The following is a 27,871-nucleotide window of genomic DNA, read 5'->3' as shown; positions in this document are numbered from 1 at the left end:
ATGGAGCATAAGGACTGCAGAATGACTTAGTTACCAGGCAGCAGCAGCAGAAAGCACTGAAAGCTTCTTTGCATTAAAAGCTTTAGACCCCAAATAATACTAATATTAGCTGTCCTTTCTGCTTCTGCCTTCAGCAGGGAGACTGCTGAGTGTGCTGAACTGCTCACTGAAACATTTTTGAAGAGCAAGTGGTTACTGTGATCCACTCCCACCCCCACCCTGGGAAGGGGAGGAACGGCAGCTCCAAGCAGAGGCACATTACAAGCCACTTGGTTGGTTCCCAGTCTGTAATCCCTTTAACACTACACCTCTTCAACACTTACTCATCCTTCTCCTGATGGAGACAGAGAAATCCCTCAAGGTCTTGTGTAACTGCTGTTGCCCCAAAACCCAACAAGAAATTAGGAAAGGACAAAGCCAAGTCAGTTTGTATTAAAGAACAAAACCCCGTTTGGGAAAAATGGGTCTCTTTAAAGAGATTTGTATAAAAAAAACCTTTGAATTTTATATGAAAGAAAAAATTAATAAAGAATTGTGGGTTATAGAAGGCAGAAAGTCTTGATATAAGCTTTCCCCCTCACAGTCTTGGGCAGTGGGTAACAGCTGGGTTTGGAGATGTAGCCCTATGAATTCAGCCTCCAGCAGGTCCCAGATGTTGGGTTTTACAAGGGATGTACAGAGAGAATCAGAATCAAAAATTTCCTGCAGCCACCTGTGAAACAGGGGGATAGAGACTCCTGCCCAAGTCTAACCAGACTCCTCCCAGGAGCCCTGTAAACATCTTCCCAAATTTCTCAGCTGAATTATGGCTGAGCAGGGGTGGTGGGAGCCACCACACGAGGAAACACTGCCAAGCAATCAGATTTCTCCCCCCATCTTCAGGATACATCTGCAACTCTGTGACACTTGGGCTCACTGAAGAGGCAGGAACATTTCACCATCTGTGAGCTGTTCAATGGGTCTTCCCATCAGCTGAGAGAGCTGAAAGAAACCTGTCCTTGCTTGGAATGGAAATTAAATGAATCAAAAAGCAACGTAGTGAATTCTGCCAGCCATAACTAACTACTCCAAGGTTTATACCCAGGGAAGCACCATTCATCTTGTTACCTCTGCCAATCCACTCAAGAAAATGTTGTCTTGACTCTCAAGCCACATTCACTGTGGACACATTCACACTTCCATGCTTTCACCTCTCTCTCATGGTGCAACCTGAAGGAAAACCTCAATCTCTAGCAGACACTTCAGCCACCAGAATGGTCATTATTGGAGTGCAGGTGTTAAGAAGATAACTCCAAACAATTAGGTGAGATGGTTATCTTCCACTGGCCACCCTTAACTTGCCCTACACTGATGCAGAAAACCCCAATAATGGGGTCTCTTTATGAGGTGAGCTCCCGTTGAAGAAGTCCAGTGTGCCATTAACTCCTCTCATTTTTTTTAATTTACCAAATGGGCTCCAGCACTGCATCAATATGATCAGCAGGAGCACCCTTCAGACCTTCCCCCAGCTCAACACTGCTGATTGAGGCCTGGAGGGTTTATGTTGAAGCAATGGTTCTGCTCTAGTCAGAACAGATTTAAGGTCAGCAGACAGAGCATGAGTTACAAGAGTCAAGCACATACACAGTACATGCAAGAAGCTAGTAAAAAACTACTCCTTCAAAAAGCTGAATTCCTTGAGCTAAATCCCCTAAAATGTTATCTTCTGTCGTGACCTGAAACAACAGTGTACAGGAAGGTTGGTAACACCAAAGACCAAAGCTACCCCAGCTCATTTTAAGACAAATCTCTGACTAGGAGAGGCAGGAAAGCGGCCACTGCTTTTCTTGTCCAACTGGTAGACTTGTGCTTGCTGATTCTGGGTCAGTGCAGCCAGACTTGATTTCATAGGCAGGGAGAAAACAACTCGGCTTCCCAAAGCCAGTCACCACCGAAATAGCTTTAGTTGCTAAGAATAGCAGAGAAGTGGTGTCAGAAAATAGAAAAGCAGCAGCATCGCACACTGATTTATCAGTGCAACAGCAAAAAATAGCACTCCAAATGTCACTTTGGGAATATTATTAAGAGGTAAGCCTGGATACTCTGCCTCCTGCTGCAAAGCACACTCAGTTGTGTAATTAATACCATTAGTGCAAATAGCAATGCTCACCTGAATGAGGGACCATGGGAACAGGCTCAATAGCAACCCCTCTGCAGCCTGGAGCTGCTGCACTGCCTGCAGATCCAACCTGCTTCCAGGACTGTGATCACAGGGAAGCATTAAAGCTTCAGGCAATATGCCAAAGCATTTCCCCCCACCTCCCAGGGGTTAGACAGACATCAGTCTATCCATCTTCTTTTAAGCTCTAACAGTTTTCAGTGATGGGGCTTTGATGGTTTTTGCACTCCCCCTGTCTCATAGGCACAGAGTGAGAAAGGTAGTTTTTACCAATCCTTCCCCATTTCATATTCCAACAGCGAAGGATCCCTTTACTTGCCTGTTCTAAGAAACTGATACTGTATTCCAGGAGACAGGCTCCTAAAGCTGTGCTGTTGCTGAAGTAAAAGCTCTTACAAAATCATCTTCTGAAAGATGCCTGTTCTTACTCTAGTCCTCCTTCCCCCGAAGGAACCCCTTGCACCAAAGGTGATTCCACCCTTACCCAAACCTTCTGCTTTTTAACTCAGTCTCTCATGTCAAGAGCACTTATAGCCAATGTCTTCTTAAAAAACATCACAGCTCCTCCTCATACAAGAACTTCCATACTTCCCGTGTCTTCTGACCCAGAAACTCAGAAACTACATACCCAGGATTACCTTCGGCAGCGGAACGGCCCCTTGAATGACCTGCAAGCCCTTACACACTTATCAATAAGATCCCATTAGAGCGTTCTAAAAGATCTTTCGGCATCTTTTGGACCGTTTGCTAGAAAGAAACAGCCAACCCTGCCCATTATCCTGGGGGCTGCCCAAGCTTACCTGCCATGGTGAATTGGCAGGTGCTTGCGGTGGATGCCGTGGCTCCCCTCCACGAAGGCGTTGGGGGGTTTGTGGTACACCGACGCCAGGGACCCGATGTGGCAGATGAGCTCATCGAGCAGGGTGGGCTCGATCAGATCGGTCTCCTCGGAAATCAGCGGCTTTTCCGAGAGAACCACTTCCTTGGCGGTCACGGGGTCCGTGGAAAGAAGGCGCCAGTAGATGTAGCCGCGATCCCGCAGGTCTGGGTTGTCAGAATCCTGAGACAAAGCAATACATCACTCATGGGTCTGAAGTGAACTAAGGCCTGTAATCAATTATTTCTCTAGCAGTGATTCTGCTGGATCAAAAAACCCCACCCGTCCAGCAGCGACAGTCGGTAGTTTCAAAGCGATGTTACAAACTGTTTGTTGTGATGAACATCCTAAAATAAAAATGGAGAACCAGAGGACTAATGCCTGGCTTCCTGCTCAGCTGGTCAAGGAGCAAAAAACCCAGGATTTATATCCCACAATTGCCCCAAACCACAGAGCTCTCAACTGCTTTCTAAACTCTCCTGCCACTTGATATAACAATAAGTATCAGGAGAACTCCAAAAGGGTGTAGACAGAAGAAAAGAATGTGAGTGGAAATCACTCTTTCACATACTAAGAGTAGAGAAACAATACTGAATAATGATCCAAGATTCTTGGAAATGTATGACTTACCCAAGGGCACTGCTGGACAAAAAGATGCTCCAGAGCTACATCTTAATAAGCCATATTCTTTATACCAAAAGAGATCTTATTTATCCTGCCTTTTAGTTATCTAATGAAGTATGGAAAGATGCTAATGATACACACTTAGGATACTTCACCAGTTCTCCAGCTGCCAATAATACCCTTGTTTTACTGCAGATACTTTTGCCTCTGCATGAAGTGCTAATTATTTCTCTCCTCTTTGAGCATCTCTGCCCGGAGCAGCAAAGTTAGTGGGGATAGTTTGCAGTTAATGTTCAAGGGAGAGGGAGGTGATGTGGTTTTATGTTGCAGTGCAACATGTTTGAAGTGCTCATGGAAGTCAGACCTGAGATTTTTAACCCCCACGTCAGCAGAATAACAGGATAAATGTTTCTGAGGGGTTTTTTTCAATAAAATTCCAGCAATATATCATACACCTCATCAGCCTTCCTCTCAGTATTTCTTTTCCTCTTCTGTGATCTCATTCATGCTGCTGCTGACCTGTCAGAACCTGCCTCTCTGCTGTCTGTCTCAACATCCTCAGGCACACAGTAAAACCTCTATTTGGAATGAGACTGAGCTAAGCTCATTTCGCTTGTAAGGACTCAGATAAATCTACCTGTAGTCTCAGACACTGTCTCTGCAGTGCTGGTTTTGTTTGATGGTTGACTCTTTACACCCTTAACAATCCCTACAATCCTTAACAATCCCTTTGCCCTTAACAATCCCTACAAGACTCTCCACATCCTGCCTGCACCAGCAGCTCAAGATCAGGAGGGTTTCTGCAAGGCAGACACGAAAGACCACGGGTTTCCATCTACCTGTAGGCACAAACAGATTCAAGACTGGCTTTTTTTTTTTCCACAGCCAAATAAACAGATTTGAAACTTCAGTAAACCTACTGAAACAAGAGGCTCAGATCTTCCCTTTCCCAGTTTCTCTCCCAGTTCTCTGCTCTCCAGGGTCTGCATACCAATGAGCTCAGCTCCCCACCCGTGCCAGACCCACAGCAGCAACGGGGATGTAGAGGTCTGTTATGGGTTATGGGCTTGCCAGGGACCTGATTCCTGCTACACATCCGTGTCCTTGCCATCCCCAGCTGCTTCACTACTGTTTTGGTCACTGTTGGCTGGATTAAACTGGCTCCTGCTACAATCACACCTGCAGTGTGCTGTGCAGACATAACCCCCAGACACTCAAAGTGCAACAATACCTAAGCTGGGGAAAGAAACACACGTGTAATTACTCACCCACTCAAGTGAAAACCAGTATCTCCACCTAGAAATCAGACCTCGAAACGTAAGGCTTTTTAGTGTTTTACAGCCAGTTATCCTACATTGACTTATTATTCATACAAAATACAAGAAGCCAGACTGAATCAACATTTGTGACAAACAGAGAAAAAACAGACGCCTATTATACTCCTAGGGTGCCATTAAGTGTTTTGTGACTCAGCACAGTGGGTTTTAACACTTAGTACCTTTCTTCTGTTGGCTCAGGCAAATGATACAGCAAGCCTTTGGCCCACTCCTCTCTGAAGAGCAGCTGAGATCTTGCCTAAAAGCAGGTTTTGAAGCAAGAAAAGCAGGTCATGGGTTTCTTGCTGCTGACCAATGCAACTCCTCAAAAGGATGAATAAAAGTTTTAAGTATGAATAAGTTCACAGCCATGATTTCTTGCAGCACAGAGGATCAAAAAGGCCAGCTGATGATTAACTCCAGGTTTTCTGCTCAGAATTGCAGCCCATTCAGCCAGGAGACTATTTTTATCACTTGGCACAGCAGGTCTGGAGAGGAGCTGCTTTTTTTGGGCTGTTTACCCCAGTCATTACAGCCAGGGGGTGTAGGAAGATTGGCTGAGGTCTTAGCCACCCCTGCCACCAGGACATCTCCATTTCTGTCCTCCAGAACTACAGCACTTGTGTCTGCCAGCTCAATCCCAGCCTCGCCTGCAGTGATCTGAGCTCGTAACTCAGCACCTCATGCATAATGAATCCGTGATCTTAACCCACTGCTACAGCCTCCAGCAAAGCTGCCACATTGGTTGACAGCATCCAAGTACAAAGGAAAAACCCCAAACTCCAGTTCTTTCTTTTTCATAGCACTGCCTAAACTTTGCTGTTCACAGAACAAAGTCCCTGCCAGGCTCTTTCCCTCTGTCACAGCTCCAGATGTTTTAACTGTAAGGCACCTTCAAGGAGAAAGCATTCTGGTTTCTTGGTAACTGCACCCTGTCCCTAACTTTCCATTTAGTGGGGGAATAGGGGAGGAATTTGGATAAAGCAAGAACTAAGAAGGAGAGGGAAAACTCCAGATGGCAGGAGGCACAAAGCAGCTCTTAAATGGAGTCTCTTTGGGAGAGAGGGGAATACCTTTGAATCCCATCTACTGCAAAGCTGACTGGCCTGGCAGATGGGAGACACCACAAGGCAGGATGCACAGTATCTGGAAGGCTCTGGATCACTGGATATCTTGGCTTACCTGGGTGGCCAGGCTGAGGACCTGCTGAACCAGCTCCTGTGTCTCAGAAGGCTTTTTTAAGAACAGCTTCACTATAGCAGTCAGGAGGGTGAGCTGCACCTGAGAAAGGGACACAACAGAGAATAGAAAATTCATCCATGCTTTACAACATCTCGCAAGTCTCAACATCTTTTACTGATACAAAACTTGAGTTTCATAACAGCATTACAGTATTCTTTGCCAGTGAAACCCAGTACAGTGAGACTCAGACTCTTGCCTGTTGCAAAACACTTTCACAGACAAGTCCCTGAGCACCACACTGAGGTTTGTGTCGTACTGTGATACATCTCATCACTACTCCTCTCTATGTTCTGGTCCATAGTAGGGTTATTCCCCCAGGAAGTATGAAACATCTAGAAACCCCTCCAGTTCTGTCTTATCCTTCCAAGAAGAGAAGCTTTGGAGACAGGGACAATGGAGCAAAACTACAGGCTCCCAGAGGGTTTCCAAATATTGAAGCTTTCATTGAATAATATTTACTGTCCATCCCATTAACACACTGCATGGAACATTACAGATAAGATGCACAATGCAATTTTACCTGAGTACTTTCATCGTGGAAGCCCTCCAGAAAACTCTCCAGCAGTTCATCAGCATTGTCAATTCTCTCTGCATATTCACCCACTATCCAGATCATGGCAGCTCTGGCATCTGGCTCATCCAGGGAATCCAGGTTCTCACACAGAGTGGCAATGATGCTTTCATACCTGATTTGTCAGAGCACAGCTGGATTACTGGGATGAACTGGACTTGTCTTACTCAGTTCCTGCCCACATCATTCTCCAGGGAATCCTGCACTAAAAAATCTTTCATTTCCATGCAGCATTTTCACTTAACTACAGAAGATATTTCTCAGCTTTTTCTTTTTCCAAGCCTGAGCACTAAGATCTCACAGGGTCTTTGCAGTTTAGTTCATCAGCAAGACCACCCAGATGTGGAATTCAAGACAAAGCTGCCTCACTTTGCTAATGGGCACGTTTGATCCAACAGTTCAGCCCATGCATCTGAATCAGATCCTGCAGCCTCACTGGAGTCTTCAGACTGGTAACTCTGAACTGGATATTACACTTCCCCAAAGGCTTTACTGTAAAACAGACAATACCCCGCACTAATTTAGCTTCCCCTGTTCCCGAGCGTGGGTTTCCCTGTCACAAGCAGACAATCTGTCTTGTAACTGACAGCAGAAATTGCCAGAGAGGCCTGCAATGTCCCATATTACTTTTTAGGTGATCATCAAGTCTCTGCTGAAAAACACTCCTGCTGTTCTGTAGCTGAGGAGACAAAACCTTACTGCAGAAACAGCAAAACAAACAAAAAAAAAAGCTGAGTTCTGCCCAAACCAGAGAGAACACTTGATGGGGAAAGACAGCAGCGTTTTGTTTGGCATAACCTGACTGGGATCTCAGACCAGGAGAGCCATGAACCTGTCATGGCTTTGTATGTAACACTTCTAGAGGAGATATGAGCAAAACCAGAAAAGCTTGATGTTGTAAACTTGGCCAAATTTTCCTTCTGGCATTCTCTGCAAGAGCTTTACTGGCTTTTGAGTAAGGCTTCTATTCAGCATCCATATGGAGTGGTGGGGAAGGAAAAGCTTTCAATTCCAACTAATAATGAGTCAGGTCGATACCTCACCTACAGCAAACATCTGAATCCTACCAAACCAGGAGTGGAATCAGAATGGACACTGCTCCCACCTTTGCTTCAGAGCCCTGGTAAGCCATGCTGAGTTTTACATTGCTCTATTCTGTTGAGAGCAGACAAGGGCTTCCAAAAAACCTTACACCAGTTCCACGTACTTGTTGGGGTACTTGCGGAAGATGTCTCTGATGACAACGATGGCCTCCTGCACCACGTAGTTGACCTTGGTCTGGATGAGGTCCAGCAGTGTGCTCACACAGCGCTCTGCAGATTGCTGGAGAGAGCAGAAAAATCCCATTAAAAGAGGTCCAGAAACACTCCTGAGCCCACAGCACACACTGAGGAACGAGGCTTGTATATGAGAAAACGCCCAGAGCGGGAAAACAAGAGGACAGCAGCTACCAACTGTACCCAGAAAAAAACCCCACGGGTTGATAAATGCTTGTGGAGATACCAGCTGACTCCAGCTCCTGCAAAGATTAAGTCTGAAGCAACTGTGCCAGTAGATAGCTGGGTCACCACACAGGAGACCTACACTGCTCTTTTTATCACCCTCTTGCTGGTGAGCAGCTAAACAGGCCACCAAGTGAGATCTCTTGAATTTCCCAAGCTGGGCAATCAGAACTGGGAGAGTTTGGACAGAGACTCCCGGCTGGAGAAGCTGTAAGGCAGGAGAAAACCATGCTGGTAATCACTCTGCAGGAACAGCAGCAAAAAGCACCTCACAGCTGCAAGAGATTCAGTACTTTTGGGGTGAGGACACTAACAACACGTGAACATACAGCTAAAAATAGAAATTCAGCTGTTGCTAATGCAGCTTTCATGTTAATTAGTTCAAAAAAAGATAACAAGGACTGGACACTGTCACACTCCAGGAAGCAGAACTGGAATTAGAAGCAAATAATTCAGGGAGGTCTATTCCCAAACAGCACAGTGAGGCAGGACATCACAGGAGCAACCAACTTCAGCACTAAAGAGTCTCCAATAAGAACAGTGATTTGGCTATTAGCAGAGCACGTGTGAAGCCTCATTACACAGCTGGTGATTAATGTGAGAAGCAGCCTGCTCCCGACACTGCTGAGGCAGAACATCCATAAAGCATTAGGGATTGAGACAAACACTGTAGGGCACAAACAATAGCAATGTAGGTGGATTTTTCAATTTCAGTGAGTTAACAGTCCCTCTGACTTACAGAGCACTTGAAGCCTGGGCAGGAGGAGGAGGAATGAAATGGCATTTCAGTCACAGCAATCAGTTTTTTGAGAATGGGCAGAAATCTCAAGGACAAACCTCAAGACTCGTAGAGCTTGATTTGGATCAGAGACTAAAACCTCGTGGTGATTTCCTGCCCTCCTGACTCTAGGTGAGGTATCTTACACATGGCCTGCCAGCACAAACAGGGACCATGCTGGCCTGGGGATCACCCAAGGGAGGAGAACACCCTAAACCAGCATTCACTCATCTTTGCAAACTGGCAGTAAGTCATCTGACTCTTCCCTTAAATTCACACCAAACAGAAAATATACTCAACACAACTGGTGTCAGATTAAAGAGAAGCATCACATAAAACTGTATGATTGGTATAATATTTTTTTTATGATGCCTCTCCCTCATTAGCACAGCTTTACAGGTACTATGCCACTGTGGAGGCACTGAAATGGTAGAGTGCCCTGCTCTGACCACTTCTGCTCCAGAAGAGATTTGGGGTCTGTGACCTGGAAGACTTTCTACTTCATGGAGACTGACCATGGACCTGGCTCCACAGAGTTTGACTTTGCTCTCAGTGGGAGCCCTGCTCAAATTTCTTGCAAGATCGATGCTTCAGAGCTTGCAATTTAATCTCTTCATCTCAATACCTTTCACCAGATGTTTTAACAAGTGACCTTAAGGGGGTAAATCTCTCCTAAGCCAACTCCACTCTACAGACCCTGCAGCACCAGTCACTGTTGGCAACGAGCAGTGCAGTCCTGGCAGAGCCTACAACCAGCAAAGCTCCAAGAGCTGCAGAATTCAAGGAAAAGCAAATTAAGGCTTAGTTTTCTTTTCTTTACACTCTGAAGTATGATTTTTTCCAGGAAGAACACAACATCCACTTTGAAATATGCAGCAATGATTTTCAGCCCAACAGTCCCCTGGAAAGTGAGCAGTCACGTGGGCACATGCCCAGAAGAGCAGTCCCTCTAACAAAATAGATCTCAGCTCACTCCATCCCTTGTAAACACATTGCTTTTTGAAGGTGGACATCCTTGGGGACTGCAGTGCTCTGCAAACTGATGAAAGAGTGCCCCAACTAGAACAGCTTTCAAGTTGGAGTGAGGAAGGACAACAAGCCAAAGTCAAAATTGCTTTGTTTTTCTGCAGAAATCAAATGAAAGCCCACAAGATTACCAGAGCAGCACATCACACATCAACATTCAGCCACAAGCCTCAATGATTTCTAAGAACCAGGCTGCTGGCAGAATCTCCTGGAAACAAGACAAATCTCCATGTAATGTGGCTCCTTCTGCTTCTCCTTTGCTCCAGAGGAATCCCTGTTCTTACTGCATCCACTTCATTTCCTTTTCCCACGGGAGCGGTGCTTGTTTTCCTCACAATCTAAGCATGGCATGATGACTTCATCTAGTGCTGTGAGAGGAGCAAACTGATGCACAAGGGATCTAAGTGCAGCTACACCACATGGCTTGCTGCAGACACATCCAAGCTAACTCTGAGCCCAGCTATCAACAGTCCAGCCCTATCCATGCAAAATGATGATATTCTGGCACTCCCCAAACCAAAATGATTACTCAGGCCTGGGCAAAGTCCATCAGCCTTACTACTCAACATGGGTACTGGTTCCACACCCAAAATGAGCACTGCCAGCATGGGCAACACCACATTTCCTCTATGGAGCACCTCAGGGCAGACAGAATTATTTACTGTCTTCCCCTCCTAGGACAGACAGTTAGACAAAAGGTAGGATCCTTGAAGGCAGAGCTGAAATGCTCTGTGAATGCTCATTCATCAGCAGCTCCCACCGGCTGTGTCCTGTGTCAAGAAGCAGATTTCTAAGCTTGGGAACTTGGACACTGATGGCTGAGGATGCTCTTCTATTAGTCATAACTCACAGAGTAAACAGCCTCTAGTAAACACAGATGCACTGGGGACAGGGATTAACCTGGAGATGAGGACACTGTAATGAGTTGTTCTATATTTGCCCTCTTTAAATCTGGCTGTTGTCAGAGCAGGAAGCAGACCTCATCTTCAGCAGCAGCGTCTTCATGGAGCAGTGCTAAAAATCAAGGTTAACACTACTTATGGAGAGACACAATTCCAGTTTGAGGGTCATTGTGAATTTGCTGGACATTATTATTAGTCTGTTGCATGTCTGTTGTGGTATCAGGGACAGGGAAAGGGTAAAGACTCCTAAAAACACCTTGATACTTCAGGAATACATGTGAAACTAGGACAGACACACGGCCAAATCCTAGTGAGGAAGTCCCTGCTGAGAACTAAAGCAAACTCCCACCCCCCCAGCACAGCACAGCTACGAAAAGGCCTGTCACCAGCTTCTTTTAACTTCTCTGTAGCCCTTTCCCATTCTCAGGGGGATTTTCTACTGTCACTGCTGTGGCTCCATCCAGACAACCTCCTGCCTGGACGCAGCACGGAAGGAACACTTCGGTATTTTGAACTGCAGACATGAAACAGAAACAGCAGTCACCTGCTCGATGGGGCTTCAAAGAAAGCCCATGGCAGGGACAAGCCTTTAAGAGGTGAAGGAAGGAAGAAAAGGCTGTACAGGCAGTTGATTCTCTCTGTGTCCTCTGTACACAGACTTACAGTAGTTTAGCTGAAACAAGAGAAACCTGTGCACTGACACCACACTAAGCCAGGCACGATCAGGGTTATTATTTAAATCTGCTGTCAGGCAAAGCTCAGGGGAACACACTTTAGCAAAAGCTAAATGAGCTCAGCTGAAATTAGACCACTTATGTGACATTTTGCACTCAGTCATCAGTTTACTGAAAAGTACCAACACCAAAGCATAAGTCTTCCCTCTCTTCACAGGATTTCTGAGCTCCTGTCAGGTGTTTCAGATTCACTTACAGGGAAATGAATGAGAGAGAGTACTAAAAAAATATTTTATTATGAGCATTTCGGTGGATGTTCCACTGGCAGAGGACATTCCAGACTTGTTTTGGAGAACTGCAGAGGTTTCTGGGAACTTATCTGCATAAGCATCGAGGCCAAAGAGAGCACACTCCAAGTGAAACCACAAGTTATACGGACCTAAGTAAGCAAATAGAGTCACTCTGTGTTTGAATAAATTGCACTTAATGTCCCAATTCTCTGTAATTCTATGCCTGTGTGTTCTGTTCAGCTGAAATGGGGGGATGAATGACACAAAATGTTTCATAATAGAGTTTCTCTGCACAATCTTTTCTCCTTCCGCCTTCAAAAGGTCAGTCCACAGCTATTAAAGGACATCCTCATGGACAAGTGGTCATTTTTTCCACTGAAGCCAGTGCAGTAAAATATTCCACCAGGACTGAATTATCTGCCTTGCTGTGCCTGCAAGCTGAGATCTGAGAGGAGCAGCCCACCCTCCTGTGATGCACTCACAGCTAGCAAGCCCTCTGGATCACCTGCTGCTCTGCCCATATCCATGATGTATCCAGGCCACTTGATGGTCAACAGTGAAGCAAAGAAACTTGGTGTAACGAGGTGATGGGTAAAGCCCATCACTGCTTCTGAAGGCAGAGGATCACAGAAAAGCTCAGGATTCAGATACTTGCCTCAACCTTGATGGCACAGCGCCCGATGGCTCGCACGGCCTTGCGCACGAAGTCAACGTCCACCTCGGTCGCGTATTCCTTGAGCTCTGCCAGGACCTGAGGAGGCAGGACACCAGCTGAGTCCCTGGGTCACTCAGAGAACATCCCACTGAACACCACAACACCAGCAGGGATGTTCTTCCACAGCTACCACACGTATCCAGAGCTCACACAGTCAAACTCCGCAACCAACCTCCACCTCCGAAACCCACCGGTCTGGACCACACTTGGTTTAGGCCTGGACAAAGCCAAAACGTGGCTCTGTCTTGGGTTATTTTCAAAATTCCCTGAACAAAAGCTGTGGGAAAATCAGCCCTGCCAAACATAAACGTTGCTATTCCTTCCTACACTGAAAGCACGTTCACTGTATGCAAAGCTCTTGGTAACAACTGTTTTTGATCTCTCCTTTTCTGTGCCGAGATGAATGTTTGGATCCCTACTGAATGCAAACAGAAGGTGCAGAGGAGATCTGAGGACACCCTGGAACATCTACACTGAGATTAATAACAGTGCAAAGATACTTCCCCTCTTAAAAATAAGATTTATTATTTTGTCTCAATGTTTTTGCTAATGGAAACTGAAGAAGGGCTTAAACCAGGACCTGCTGGGAACCTACAGATCTTAAACTAAAAAACTACTCTGCCTTAAACAAATCACTTAGCTTAGAAAAAACAATTTTAATAAAAGACCATATGTCATTTATATTCCCTCAAAAGCTCAATTTATTTCAGTTTCTCATGCCAAACATGACATCAGGGATTTAATCGTGATGTCACAAATAGATGGTGAGGGAGAGGTGAACAGCACAAAGCCAGACAGTTCTTTCAAAAACCTCTCATGGAGGCACATTGCTCAGAACAATGACAAGATAAAGAGGCCGTGAAGGGCCAGACTGCAGACAAATAAATCTGCAAGGAGGAGACGGGACATCTGTGTTTTGAAGTTTTATTATTTCCCTGGATGATCTATGTTGCACAGCACTGGGAGCACCCGGGTTTAGCAGCTGATGCTTTCCAAACACTGCCCAAGTGCCTTGGCCAGAGCTATCCTGCTGCCTTGGTCCAGAATGGGCACGGAGATGGAGAGTCTCCCCAAGCTGCACAGGGAGGGTGTGGGCAGAAGCTGCTCTGCTCAGGTCTCATTCCAGCACATACTCCTGATGTAGTTGTGTTGTTTTATTTCTTTTCAGAACCAGGAGGAGATTCATTCATTAGTCTGCAGATCCCAGACTCTGCCCTCCAGACACCACTGCCTTTCCCGCAAACAGCCCATTATTGGAACATTATGCATTAAAATTGGGACGGAGCCTACCAAGAGTAAAGAGAAAATTCTGAATATATTCTCAGGGAAACTGATTTTTAAAATGTTTTCCGTGTCCCCAGCGCGAAAGGGGCATGAATTACCTTGCTCTGTTCCAAAAAACATCAGGAGAGAGCTGAAGAGAGCTGCTTAAAAATGTCACATTACATGAAATTGCTCTGTGACAATTACGAGAGGACAATAATAGCAGTAACCAGAGGCATTAATCATTCTGCATTAGTGTTAGGCCTTGTGGCCAGGAATGCACTCGAGAACACTTCCTCCAAAGAAATTTGGATTAAAACAACATCAAATAGAGAAAGAATCTACACTGTAAAGCAGCCTCAATTCAGTTTAGCTTCATGCTATTTCCACTCTGGAAGCAAGTTAAGCAGAAGAAAGGGTTTTTTAGCCTGTGCAAGCATTTAACAATTTTACTAACTTGAAATTCACACTTCAATAATGTTTGGCCTTTCTGAATGCCTCTGTTGCAGGCACACCCCCCTCACTTGAAACAAGCCTCTCATTCCAACCTCAGCAACAGCAGTGACTCATTTGACAGGAACCATCAGCTCTCCTCCTGGAATTGTAATCTGTGAAACAAGATCTACCTAACGGTCACGATGCAAAACATACCATACCATTAACATTTAAATTATGGAGGAAACTCCAACACCTCCCATTAAATAGCTGCAAAGAGCACTGTACCAGGAACAGTGATGCTTAAAAACCAAGACAACTGTAGTAGTACCTGCATACATCCTCAGACACAGCCCAGGAGAGGGTTTCCCCCTCCCAGAACACATGAGAAGTCCCTCAGCTGACCTGGGCAATGTTTGCTTGAGAAGCCAGGCGGATCATGATGTCCAGTTTCTCCAGTTTGACATAGATGGGGTCGTTGTACTTCACAAAGAACACCTTGATTTCCTGCTTCAGGATTTCAGGCCTGGAGGGAACATAACGTTCTGTCACTCTCAAGACTGTTTAAAAACCCAAACGGGCTCTTTTTTGGTAACCAAATGCATCCTTTCTTTAGAAATCTACCCAAATATTCGTTGAGAAACAGAATGGTGTCATTTTGCCCAGGCTGCCCAGAGAGGCTGTGGACTCCCCATCCCTGGAAGTGTTCAAGATCAGGCTGGACAGGGCTCTGAGTAACATCATCTAGTGGAAAGTGTCCCTGCCCACAGGGAGGTTAAAACCTGCAGGGGAGTTTGGAACTAAATGATCTCTGAGGTTCCTTCAAACCCAAACCCTTCTATGATTCAGTGATTTTGTGTCCAGAACATGCAAGCAACCAACCACTTAGAGAAAGAAGGCTGGATAAAAAGATAGTTTAAATACAAAATGCGGAATTCAAGTCTTTCTATGGCTACATCTCTACTTCCTCCACTTCAAATGCTGAGCCAACAGGCAGGTAGTGGATGACTGTTTCCAAATTTCAAAAAAACCTACAAATTCACCTAAAAATTAATTTCCACTGTCACTTGCAAGATGCCATTGCACAGTAACTTTGCCCTGAACACAATCACAAAGTGCTGTCCAAGCTATCCCACCTCTCCAGCAAGGAACAACAGCATTGACACATGAACATGGGAGTAAATAAATGAAAAACTAACCCACTGGACACCAGGATGTGGACACCACAGCCTGGTGATTCTGTGCTGAACAGAACAGCACAGACACACTGAGTTCCTGCAGGTCACTGTGAACTGCACAGTTACACCCTCATTCCTATTTGCCATCTGATTTATAGAGGGCAGTTCTGAGTGCTCATAAAAAGGCAGTGAAGAGAGACAGGTGAAGAAATGCTGTATGAAACTGGTATCGCAAGCATACTGTCAGGAAAATTAATTCAGGCTACCAGAGTCACAAGACTGTCTAATCTGTCTCTCAAGGGATCTGATCCTGGATTAAAAGAGACTCTGTGCATGTGGAAATATCTGAGATAACCAGATGCCCTTTGACAACACCGGAATAACACCCCCGAGCCTTTACCTTTTCTGCACAATCAAGTTGATGTTCCTCAGGGCAACATACTGGACTTCGGGCTCTCCAGACAGCAGGGTCACCAGTGGAGGGGCAAGTTTCTTCAGCAGCATGTTGTAATAATCAGAGTCCTTGGGAAGAAGCTCCAGGAACTTCATCAGGACCTTCACCGCTGACAGCACCACGGCCGAGTTGGCGTGAGACAGCCGGGGGGTCACCCGCTCACAGATGCTGGGGACAGAGGAGGAGGAAAGGGTTCACATGTGTTTCAGGGTGTCAGATGTTTCAGATCTGATTTTAGGAGATTGCACATGGCTCCAGACAGCTTCTCACATGCTGCTTTGGTTTGCTTTTGTTACGGAGAACAGATGAAGTCCTGCTTTCTCAAACGCAGCAGGAAGCAAACAAGGACCTCTCTCACAGCTTCAGGTTTCTCTCCTGCCACACTCAGCTCAGGAAAAATTCCAGCTCTCAGCATTACAGTGCCAAAACATACTCAGTTATTAGTGCTTCCTGCCTTTGCCTGGTGGTGTTCTCTATTTCTGTGATCTTGTCTGTCACTTACAAACATAACTTTAACAAAACAGCTATTGGAAAATCACTGTAGCCTCCATATAGTAATTTAGAGGTGATACACGCTTCTGACTTGCCTGGGGAGTTTGCTGCCATTTCAACCATTTCTACCTACAAAAAAAGACTTCTGATTCTCTAAAGACTCAGGGAAAGAAGGACCTAAATACCTTCCCAAGTCTCAGATTCACCATAATGGATCCTGTAATCAACAGTATCCTAAACAATCCATCCCAAGCAGAAAGGAAGTTTGGGTTCATATGGTCTTTCTTACAGCATCTGTCAAGTTTCTTCCCACTCCCTCCTGCATATTGCGAACCCAGAACAATCTTATTCCCATCTGTGCCTCCTGAAGCTTCTTTCCCTCAAAGATTTGCTTTCAGCCACGCAGGAAGGGAAGCTCAGTGAAGAGCAGAGGAGTCCAAGTCAGAGCTGGGGCAGCCTCCAGCTGCCTCTGCCCAAGATCACCTGCATGTCAAAGCTGCTTCATCTCTCTGAGCCTCACTTTCTCCAGGCACAGGGCACTGACACCAGCCTTCCTGGAAAGAACATTATATAAAACCCAGTGCTGTCAGTCTCCTGTCTGAAATAAGGCAAACTCTGAAACTCCACACAAAGCAGTAAAAGTAGTTCCTGCCCTTGCAGTTTGATAAACCACTCTTCAGAGGAATTACAGGTGAGGAACTGGGACGTGTTCACAGCTGTTCAGACTAGTGGTGCCTCTCTGACAGAGCTGGGATAATACCAGCCTCACACCCTGGAGATCTCTGCAGGTTTCTAGCACTCATTAGGAGCTGTTTCTGGCACAGAAACAAAACACAAGGGGAAAGGAGGTGGGGAAAAAAAAAAATTAGCAAGACTCCAGGTAGGCTGTTCAGAAACAGTGGATTACCTATTGTACCTCAAAAAAACAGTCAGTGAAGAAACCCATTGAATTTGAAAGGGTCTGTCCAGGATTTTGCATGTGGGCTTGGGACCCTTCCTCTCCCTTCACCCCCCACATCATCCTCACAAAATACATTGTCTGAGAATCCCCCTGTTCCAAGTTATTTCTCTTGCTGGTTCCTTGTTCTCTTGGGAACACAATCTGACTTTTTGTGATTCTGAAGACAGATGAGGAGGCGGCTTGAAGTGCACAAATTAAAACTCCACTACCTAAAACCTGAGGTCCTTGTATTCAGGTTTAGTCACTGCAGCTAAAAGTAAAAGCACAAGGGTGAATTTGCAGTGATAAGAAAAAATCATTTCTTACCTTTACTTTCACTTCTCTCACATCACAATCTAGTTTTCAGTTGGAAAAAAGTATTCTGGTTTCAGACCTTTAGTATTTTGGAAAGCTGCAAACCTATAAATGCTTTTTGCCTCTCAAAGCAGCAAAACCAGATCTGAAAGTTCTGCTTTAAATCAGAAAATCCTCCAAACAGTGCTTCCACTGTTACAGGTTTGGTCTTGGGCTGATCCCTTCTTAGCAGTGCCAGTTCCCATAAGAACCAGCCTTTTTAAATAGAAAAAAGTTAAAAGGAACACCACAGATAAACAGAGAAAGTGGTTCTGCTGAGGGAAGGGGCAGGATTCCAGCATCAGCCCAAACTACCAAAAGCAGCCTCCCTTTTAAACCTCTTTTATCAAGTCTTCTTTGTGCTGCCACAGACCTCAGAACCCCTGTTAGTTCAGTGCTGCAACACCTCCCACAAGTGCCCTGCTCCTGAATAACCACCCTACCTCTGAGCTTCCCGGTCATCCTTGGGGTTGTAGTTGGACAGACAGTCCAGGATGAAGATCTGCCCCCACTCTGTGCACTCATTTAAAGCTGTCAGCAGCTTGTTGATGTTCTGAGGGTTCAAATCCAGCAGGTTGCTGTTGGGATGAGATTCACTGATTTCTGACAGGGCAGCCACAGCGTTTGCCACCACCTGGGGAAGAGACAAGACGAGTTCCTTGTTAGCAGCACATCAGGGGCTTGACTTGGGGTGGGCACGGGTTACACACAGAGCCAAACATGGAGATCTATCAGCTGATAGCAGGTGTGTTACCAGCTGCTCAGCAGCAGCCACTACATCAGTTATCCCGCCCTTCCAGGACCCAGGACAACCTCACAGCCAACCTGGAGAGCCCAAAGCTTGACTGGGGGGAACAGGGACGTGGGACTTCACAAGAGACTTGGCTTTGGAAGGAGCTAGAGGTGGCATCCACAGGGAACAAGAACATCTTGCCTTCCTTCAGCTCCAGATCTCCCCACCCTGGTTTGCTTCAAGCAGGCATCATCTCCCTTCCAGTTCCAGGAGATGCTCAGCTGATACAGTCAAGGTCTCAAAACCTCCAAGTGTCCTACTTATTCAGGAATGTTCTGCCTCTTGCCTAATTTCCCCTTGGCAGCCCCACCGCACGTGGCTTAAGGATATCCAGAAATGAGCTGTCAGGTGCTTGGCAGCCTCCAGCTCTGCAGCAGCTCTGTCAGGTCACCCAGTTGGAAAACAAACACACCATTTCCCTAAAATGGACAACTCCTGCTAAATTTTTAATAACACATTTCAATTCCAAGCAGTCTCCATAGCATCCATTTGCTTTACAGAGTCATGTTAAAGCGAGGACCCCAGCACAACTCATCCCTGAAAATATTCCTGCTACGTTTAGGACTATATAAGGTCTTTTCTTTTCGGAGCACAGATTAAAGGATCACAGAGGAGGTTCAGGGTCCAGCTGGGCAAGAACAAGAAGTGGGAGTGCAGCACAAATTTCTCATTCTTAGTTCCATATTCAAATTCAACAGTTATTCTAACAGACTCCATGTGAAGATTTCTAAAATAGAAGAGTTGCAGAATATAGAGACAAAAATAGAAAATTTGCAGATGAGACTAAAGTCTTACTTGTTTAACTAACTAGAAGAGGGATTTATGCTGAGTTTGACACACAAAACTGAAGTACCCTATAAAAAGGCATTTTCAGGACATTTTACAATGTACATCGTGTCCAGCCCAATTCACAGTAAATATCTGCTCAAATGAAGATTTACAGCATTATATTCTATGGGATTAAGGCAAAGAAACATCTTATCTAAAATCATCTGACTGTTTGGATGACTAAAGATGCTTTTGATGTAGTACAATGAAAACAAGAACAGCATGACCAGAAGTTTCTCTGCCTTGTTCCCATCACTGCTTGTCATTAAACCGATATATTCCAAAGTCATTGCACAAGCACAGTAATGATGATTGTTTTGCATTTCACACCTAGAGGTCAGAGATAGGATTTTGATCCAAGATTTTATGAATTTCATTAGCTGAATGAGCCTTCTGTCACCCAAATCATTAGTAATCAGAACTGCTGTCTTCTTGTTCTGTTTTAATTAGTAATTTATTAAGATATGCTGCTTATTCTTCTTATTATTTAATTTGCCTAATTCCTGAATGGTTAATGTGACACAGCACAAAAGTGAAGGAAAAGACTGTATTAATTTCACTGCATTTTGGAAGTTCACAAGTGAAGACAAATCATAAAAGCAACTGAAAAAGTTCAGAATCCTTATGAAAAAGTACTTATAAAATGAAACTACTATGGACAATAATTCTGAAGTAACAAAAAAAATTTTCAGAGCCAAAGCATTGCAGAAAGGGACCTGTCAGTCATACTAAGGGACAAGGCTGAGCTCTGGTAAGTGCACTCACACTGCCAGGCACTACTTTTGTTGCAGTAATTGATAAATCAGTAATTAATATAGAATCACAGAACTGTTAATGTTGGAGATGACCTACAAGATCATTGAGTCCAACTGTTAACCCAGCACTGCCAAGTCCACCACTAAACCATGTCCCCAAAGTGCCATATCCAGATGTGTTTGAACACTTCTAGGATGTCCTAAACCCTGGGGCAAGTACAAGTCAAGGCAGCTGTGTTTATGTTGCTTTCCCTGCAGAGTCCATGCAGGCTATCCCTGTGTTTTCCAGGGGCAAAGGATGCACAGAAATGCTGTTCCCATGGGCCTGGTGCACAGCAGCTCCAACCTGGACACGCGGCTGTCAATGAGGTCTCGCACTTAGGATCCTTTTGGGCTTTTTTTTTTTAGGAATTAACATGTCAGCATAACTGCAAATGTCCAAATCAAAGCTGAGGATGGGACATCACATGGCAATCCACTCAGATTTCCATTAAAAGCATCCATGAGAGAGAGTGTCAGATGGCAAGAAGCACTTTGGAGCACGGGCTGTCATGTCCTTGGGGGTTGTAAAAAAAGGACTGGAAGGGGTTGTGCAACATCTGGTGGCAGCTCAGCTCTGTCAGAGGAGCTGGGATCTGCAATCCATAGTCCACAATTAGAGCTGGTCCTCACCTCCTACCTCAGCAAAACAGAGCTGCTGTCAGCTCAGTGACAAGAAGATAAATGAAGCAAAACGGGATAAGGGAAGGGTTGGGGAATGTCTTCAAACTTTAAGCAACGTTGATTAAAAAAAAAAAAAAAAAGGACTCCCTGGCGATTTGCACCGAACACATTGATAGGTTATGGTATGCCAACAAAAATAATTAGCATCTCCAAGGCTTTTTACACAGCCACAGCACAGCTGAAATGAAAACAGATTTCAGGACCCCGTCCAACACAAACACTGGTTCAAGCACACACGCTCACCTCTTCCTTGGCACTGCCACTGGGCTTCGCTGGGAGGCAGGAACACAGAGTAACACAAGCTGGCACTGCATGGTTCCATTCCAGCCCACAACAACCACCCTGCCAACAGCTCTCACCAAGGGAGAGGGCAGGTCAACGAAGACTGAAGCACTGCCCTCTAACAGCTCCCACACAGGTATGGAAAGGAGTCCATCAAGAACCAATTCCACTGTTATATCACCTAATAATCTACTACATACTTTGGCAGTCATGGAAGTGTCACTTGAAATATTTAGGAAGATGTTTTGGCCGAAGAAAATCTACAACATCAAAGCTGAGTCTGAAGCCTTCAACTCAGCTGATGCTTCTTCCTTAACACAGCAACAGGAGATGGTGAAGTCCAACTGCACTGAGCAGCAAGAGCAAGGTACAAAGTGGTAACTTGATGCAAGTTGGTTATTTTCCCTTGAAAATAAACAGCAATGATGGACTTGCTGGGGGACATATAAAAAGTAAAGCTAAAGCTTTACACGTGGTACAGGACAAAGTCCTCCATGGAACTGGACAAGTTTCACAGGCTGACGAAAGAAAAAGCCCTAAGTTTTTTTAGAAAACTAAGTATTCTCTGCTTTTCAAAACATGCACCAAGTTGATTTTGATGAGAAACCAACCAGGAGTTGTATAATTAATCCACAGATTAGAAGGAGGAAACTAAAAGGACAAGAAACTAACATTTGTCATAGCCTTTAATCCTCAAAAATAATGAAAAAACTGTGGTCACCCCCGTAGCCACAGATATGTGAGCCCAAACAACTAATGAATAGGAAAAGCTTTTAAGAGCTTAAACTTCTAAATTAACTCCACAGCAAAATGCCTCACTTGACTTACAATTAAGGATACCACCTTTAAGCTAAGAGCTACTAACCAATGAGGACCTACCTAAAAATCACCTGAAAAATAAAAATGCAAAGGAGACGGAAGAATTAATCATAATTATTAATAATAACAGGTCTCTGGCTTGCTGATGTAAATCAGTTCACCCTGGCTACATTTCAACGTTATTCAAATGCAGCCACAGCAACATCCCTTTGGAGCACAGATGAGCCCGATGACAATAAACCTGCTTTTGGCTGGAATTTCCCAATAAATTTAGACTCTTGGAGAAGCGTCATTGGGATGAGGATAGCTAAATCTCACGACTCTTATTAAAATAAAAACAAAAAAAAACCCCAAAAAAACCCCCCCAAGCCCCCCCCCCCAACCCTGCACTTAGAACTACATTACAGCTTTCACAAGAACCCAACGTTTTTAAATCCACCTACGGACAAAACTCCCTCCGCAGCCGGAGAGACCAGATCCGACCTCACGGAAAGCTGCAGAGGTAGGAACACTGATTTGCCAGTTATTCCTTCTGGCAGCTCAAACCTTCAGCTCAGAGCAAATGGTATAAAATACATTAACAAGGAGGAAAGGGGGTGGGTGAAAACCTGAGTGTCTGCCTGTCAACCCACACAGGAAAAGCTTTGCAGGGGGTGGGGGGGGGACAGAGGGAAGCTCGGCACATCCAGAACGCCAACCGGTCGGAGCAATCAGATTATTTTCCTCCCATCCCAGGCTAATTGGAAATTAAACCAAGTGTGTAATGGAGTTAATGAAATACAATGTTCTACTGCTTAAAACAGGAACCTCTGGCTCACCATGCCATTAAAACGAGGAGGAAAACGAAGAAGAGGAGGAAAAATTAAGGGGCTCTGAAGAGATGGTGAGGAAAGGCAGCATTCCCCACACAGCTGGAGGCTCCCATCCTCCAGGGAGCCAGGCACCACATGCTGCTTTTGGGAATGGAGAGGTGCTGACATTTTGAAGAGCACTCTGAGCTCACATGTCATAAAGCACAGACTCCCAGATGAGATATTCAGGGTGGGGATTTTACCAGGCCACTCGTTTTCATGGCCACAGACCATGCTGTGTGCCCAAAAGCTCCCTAACGAGTACTAACACAGACAGGCTCTTTCCAGATTATATGACTCCTACTTCTGTTCATATTATGTCTTTTATCTACAAGCCTCCTTTACTTTGCTTCCCTAAAAACGGCCCACGAAATTCTTCCTTTGAGGGTGGTGAGGCCCTGGCACAGCCTGTCCAGAGAAGCTGTGGCTGCCCCATCCCTGCAAGTGTCTCAGGCCAGGCTGGATGGGGCTTGGAGCAACCTGGGACAGTGGAAGGTGTCCCTGCCCATGACAATGGCTGGGACTGGATGAACTTTAAGGAGCCTTCCAACCCAAACCATTTGGGGATTCTATGACTATAAAATGGCTCAATCAGGCTCTATCAGGGAGCCTACAGGAACCTCACACTGGTAATTCATGTAATATGTACAGAGCCTAACAAATCCTCAGTTTCTGATCACATCCCAAAAACTGCCTGGGTGGGGAAGACCTCCTGGCTTGCTCTTTGCAAGTGGGATGAATTTTTATGGAGGTGGCAACCAAAGGGAAGTTAAGTGTTATCCTTCCCACGGCGTGCTTGCCCTGACTGGTTTTTGCACTTCCCTGCAGAAAAATGGCACTTTGTGGCAGACTAGAACACCACTTCTGCTCTCACATCCCTGCAAAATCAGGATGTGTTAGCTGTAAGACAGGAAAACATGCTTCCCCCAGCTGCTGAAACTCTTGTGGTAGGTGGGCAAGAAGCTGTTCAGGGATGGCTCCATCTCGAAGGGTTTCTCCTTGGCACAGCTGAGCCCCCAGTACAGGAAACTAAAGTCTATAGGAAGACACAGAGGGTCTGCAACTCCCTACTCCTCTTCCAGGAAACACCATGGTGTGATCCCAGCCTGGATCAGGCACCTATCACACACCAGGAAGGCTTCTCTCGCCTTTTTTTTTTTTTTTTTTTTGTGTAAGGCCCTTTGCAATTTCCCTTGCAGAGGTTCTCGCTGGCACCATCCAGTGGCAAATAATCCAAGCTGCAACGGAGGAGAAAAGCACCAGCTAAAAAACCCTCGCAGAGCCCTGAAAAGGGGGGTGCAGAGTTACAAAACATCACAGCCACAGCGTTTTCTGACGAATGGTGCTTGTCAATAGCTAGAAATGCCTGTTCCGATTGAAAATGTAACATGTAGACACATGTCAACAAAATTCCCAGCACCCTGATTGATGTGAGAGATCCTGGAGTGATCTATTTGGCAAGACAAATGCTTTGGAAATCAGGCATATACTGGTGGCTGTAATTGGAAGGAGACGGGTCTCTGATGGATGGATTTGTCAATTAAGCTTTATAAATGAGGGGTCTGGGAAGACAGACTCTGTGGAGCCGTGGAAATTCATGCATTATCATATAAACTCGTTGCATCTCTGCTAGCACTGAAAACACAGGGAAAAGCACAGGTTCGATGGAAGATGCTCAAGACCCGCATCCCTCATCCACAAGCCTACCAAAAACAAACAAACAAACAAAGAATCAAGTCCCACATACAGGCTGGAAATTCCCTCAGACCTGTTCAGGATGACAACCTGGAGAAAAAAAGAGCTACTTGGTAAGTCAGATTCCAGCCTTCCTCTGGAGAAGCTGTTGCAGGAACTCATTCCGGAGCCAAAACTGGGTTTCATCAGCAGAGCAAGCAGGGTCAGAGTGGGTAACCAGATGTTGTGCCACCAACTACAGACATCAGCTCTCCCTTCTCCCCCAGTTGAAGTTCCTGCTCTCCCCTGGCAGTCTCCCACTCTCAAGCACCCACCACACACATTAATGTAGCCACTGTTTATACAGACTCCTCCATAACCTCTCCCTATTTCCTTCCCAATTTGCTGATGCTGGCTGGCTGCTTACTTTGCAAAAAGTGGTGCTCTCCCTCCTGGGCAGCCTCATGTAAACAGCAGAAACATCCATTAAAGAGCTCCAAAGTGTTGCCACCACTTTTCGACAGCCCTAAGCAATGGGCTCATTCACTGCAACAGATCCATCAATGGGTAAAAGAAATTCCGCCTACAAATGCCATCAAGTGTCTCCCAGAAGGAAATATTATCTCCACTTGCAGCACAAACAGATTAAAAACCCAAACCACACTCAGGACCAATAGAGACATGGTTGGGGGACTCCAAGATCCAGCCTGCATCTGCAACACCCACGTTGAGAAGTGGAGGGACATTTTTTATCCAGAGGGACAGACAGAGTACCCTGGAGCAGCCCCAGGCTGATGAGAGAGCCCACAGTCACAGCAATATTCAGCTCCATACTGGGATGTGAATTTTCAGGTCCTTTCAACCTTCACGAGCAGGAATCATGAACTCACCCAGCAGTGGTGGTTTACTCCTCCCACTTCATAAAGCATCAGCTGCACAGGGAAAACACACAGCTGTGAGAGTCCCCACGAGGGACAAGTGCTCTCCTGTGCCTGTGGAGAAGGTGGTGTTCCACTCCCTGTTGTATGAGAGAATTCCCACATCCCTGACTGCCTCCCACAGACCCCTTTTGGGACTCAGAGGATCACCAGTTTCCCCAGACTTATTACACAGAGAGGGATTAAAATTCCTGCAGAGTACTCAGAGGAGGACAGCCCAGGAGACAAAAGCTGCTTCTGTTCCTAAACTGGTTTATTCCTCAGGACACCATCTCACAAAGACATACAGTTTGCCAGCTAGGAGGAAAAGGAACAAAAGGAAGACCTTCTTCCTCCACAGGGTCATCCAGAAGGCCCCCCCCCACACACACACTGTGAAGTTCTGGCAAAGAGGGAACCTCTATCACTTGCAGGCAGAGCAGGAGAGACAAGAGAGCGCTGGGATCTCTATCAACAGGTTTTTAGTTTCATCTGTGAGCTGTGGGAACTCAATACTGCTAGAGGGACCTCGGTGCACCTCACCACCCCCTAGATGTCAGATCTCAATAGATTCCCTTCCTAGAGTGGTTAATGCTAAAGGCAAAAATCATCCCAGGTAAAACAGAGTTTAATGAACTCCACACACTTGGTGCATTTACTTATGTGATCTCAGTTTACTCCACCCTGATTCACAACAATGTTTCTCCCAATAAACTGTGATGTGTAGATGGTGTAAAACAAGACATTCTGTTGGACAGCACAGAAGTGCTACATCTGTACAGCCAACAAGAACACAGGAGCAGAACAGCCACACCTGAAAAAGCCCTGATCCGGCACATCACAGTGACAAAGCAGAATGTGAGGAAGAAGAAATGCTACAGGAAGGAGTTAAACACTGAACAGCACCTAGAAAATAAAAGGGAGAAGGTGACATCAACTTAAGCCATGTGGATAACAGATAGACTGATATAAGAAAACTATTCCATGGGTTAAGAGTTACCTTGGAAGGTCAAGGATTGAAAATATTTGGACAGAAAGGTTGTTCCATGCAAATATTAGAAGACCAGTAAGGTTTAAGATGGATTTCTTCTTATGTTTGTCTGCTAATATTTACATTCTTGAAGAAAACCAAGTGCTGGGATAAAAGCCAGGAGGGAACTAGTTACAAAATGAGGTGTCTAAGGGCATTCAGCTTTGGTTCTGCTTTAAGCTGCTGCCATCTCGTGGTCTGCTCTCCCTCACCTGGGCTCAGCACTTCCAACCACGAGCAGTCATTGGGTCTTGTTCAAAATTGCCAGAACAAGACAGAATCAGGAAAAAGAAAAAAAATAAAAGGGTTTTCCAAAAGAGTCTCTGGTCATCAGTAGGTGTGTAACAAACTTACCTCTCTCGCTCATCTATTACCTACTGCTGCTGCTGGGTGTGAACAGTGTTCTGTAGCGACCCAGAGTACACAAAAACCCTGGGATGTCATTTTGGAATTGCATTTTGGTTGGAGTACATGGATTGTGGAAGCCATTCAGTGGTTTCTGAGTCACACTATGCCCAAGTCACCAGTGAGAAAGGCACTGAGGACTGAGCAGGTCCAGCAGCCCAAAGCAGCCAGGCCCCAGCATTACATTCCTCCAGACCTGCTTCTGCTTTTCTTGCAAGGAAATGAAGAGCAAAAGAGAAGGGTTTGCCTTAAGACAGCCCTGGGAAGGAGTGAGGGCTCCCTCTAGGGAAGGATGCTCTTTGGCAGGATCCCAGGTGACAAAGGGCAGCCACGAGCACTTCAGCCCCATCTGTAAAACGAGATTAAAGACTCCTGCCACAATCAAACTTCTGCAGTGCAACTGAACTGTGCCCTCACAGGGGTTATTGGCCCAGTGCCTGCACAAGGCAACACATGTCCAGGAACTGCTGACATGTCACAGGTCACCAGCCCAGCTGGTGCCTTGCCATACATACCCACATCACTATATATGCAATTAGAGGTTTAAATTAACTCACCCAGCAGAAGCTGCAAAGCCATACAGAGACTTTTTCAGAAATAGCTAGTGAACTACCAGACTGAGGTGTCAGGCCTTTAATCTCAACTACAGCCAGCTCACCTGGAAGGGTGCAACACTGCAGCTGCTCAGAAGATCACTGAATGTGAACTAAGGGCACATCCTGACAACAAAAAGCCCAGATAAAGGGGGCAAACACCTTGTCTATGGACCTGCAGCACCTCCACAGGACTTCAACGCCCTGAACATCCCCAATCTGTTACCTTACTAACACAGAGTCATGCCAGTAGTCAAAAAAAACATGGAAAAAAATCCCCCAAAACAACAAAATGTTTCTGACAAGGTCACCTCCCAACTTAGACATTGTTAGGACGAAGGTGATCTGAGCCAACAGAAATATGCACCCTGATCTCTGCATAATTATAAGGCAATTAGCAAGCCACAGAT

The 27,871-nt window shown here is 45.5% G+C and overlaps 1 protein-coding gene across 5 annotated transcripts in view; it reads right to left on the bottom strand.

Moving 5' to 3' along the window:
• AP2B1 (adaptor related protein complex 2 subunit beta 1) overlaps positions 1–27,871 on the bottom strand; it is a 78,609-nt gene that overhangs the window by 37,700 nt on the left and 13,038 nt on the right. For 4 of the 5 annotated variants that reach the window (XM_027664433.1, XM_027664435.1, XM_027664432.1 and 1 more), the window contains exons 6-13: positions 18,235–18,425; positions 15,952–16,173; positions 14,779–14,899; positions 12,616–12,711; positions 7,996–8,111; positions 6,738–6,903; positions 6,158–6,256; positions 2,959–3,218 (exon numbers count right to left, since the gene is read on the bottom strand). In XM_027664433.1, the coding sequence (XP_027520234.1) occupies positions 2,959–3,218; positions 6,158–6,256; positions 6,738–6,903; positions 7,996–8,111; positions 12,616–12,711; positions 14,779–14,899; positions 15,952–16,173; positions 18,235–18,425 (1,271 nt within the window). Of the gene's footprint in view, positions 1–2,958; positions 3,219–6,157; positions 6,257–6,737; positions 6,904–7,995; positions 8,112–12,615; positions 12,712–14,778; positions 14,900–15,951; positions 16,174–18,234; positions 18,426–22,809; positions 22,995–27,871 lie in introns of those variants that run through there. The other variant, XM_027664436.1, reaches the window with a different exon arrangement.

This window comes from Corapipo altera, unplaced genomic scaffold (genome assembly GCF_003945725.1).
Source record: "Corapipo altera isolate COAL_440 unplaced genomic scaffold, ASM394572v1 181b, whole genome shotgun sequence".
NCBI lineage: Eukaryota > Metazoa > Chordata > Aves > Passeriformes > Pipridae > Corapipo > Corapipo altera.
This window is presented reverse-complemented; position numbering and strand designations above follow the sequence as displayed.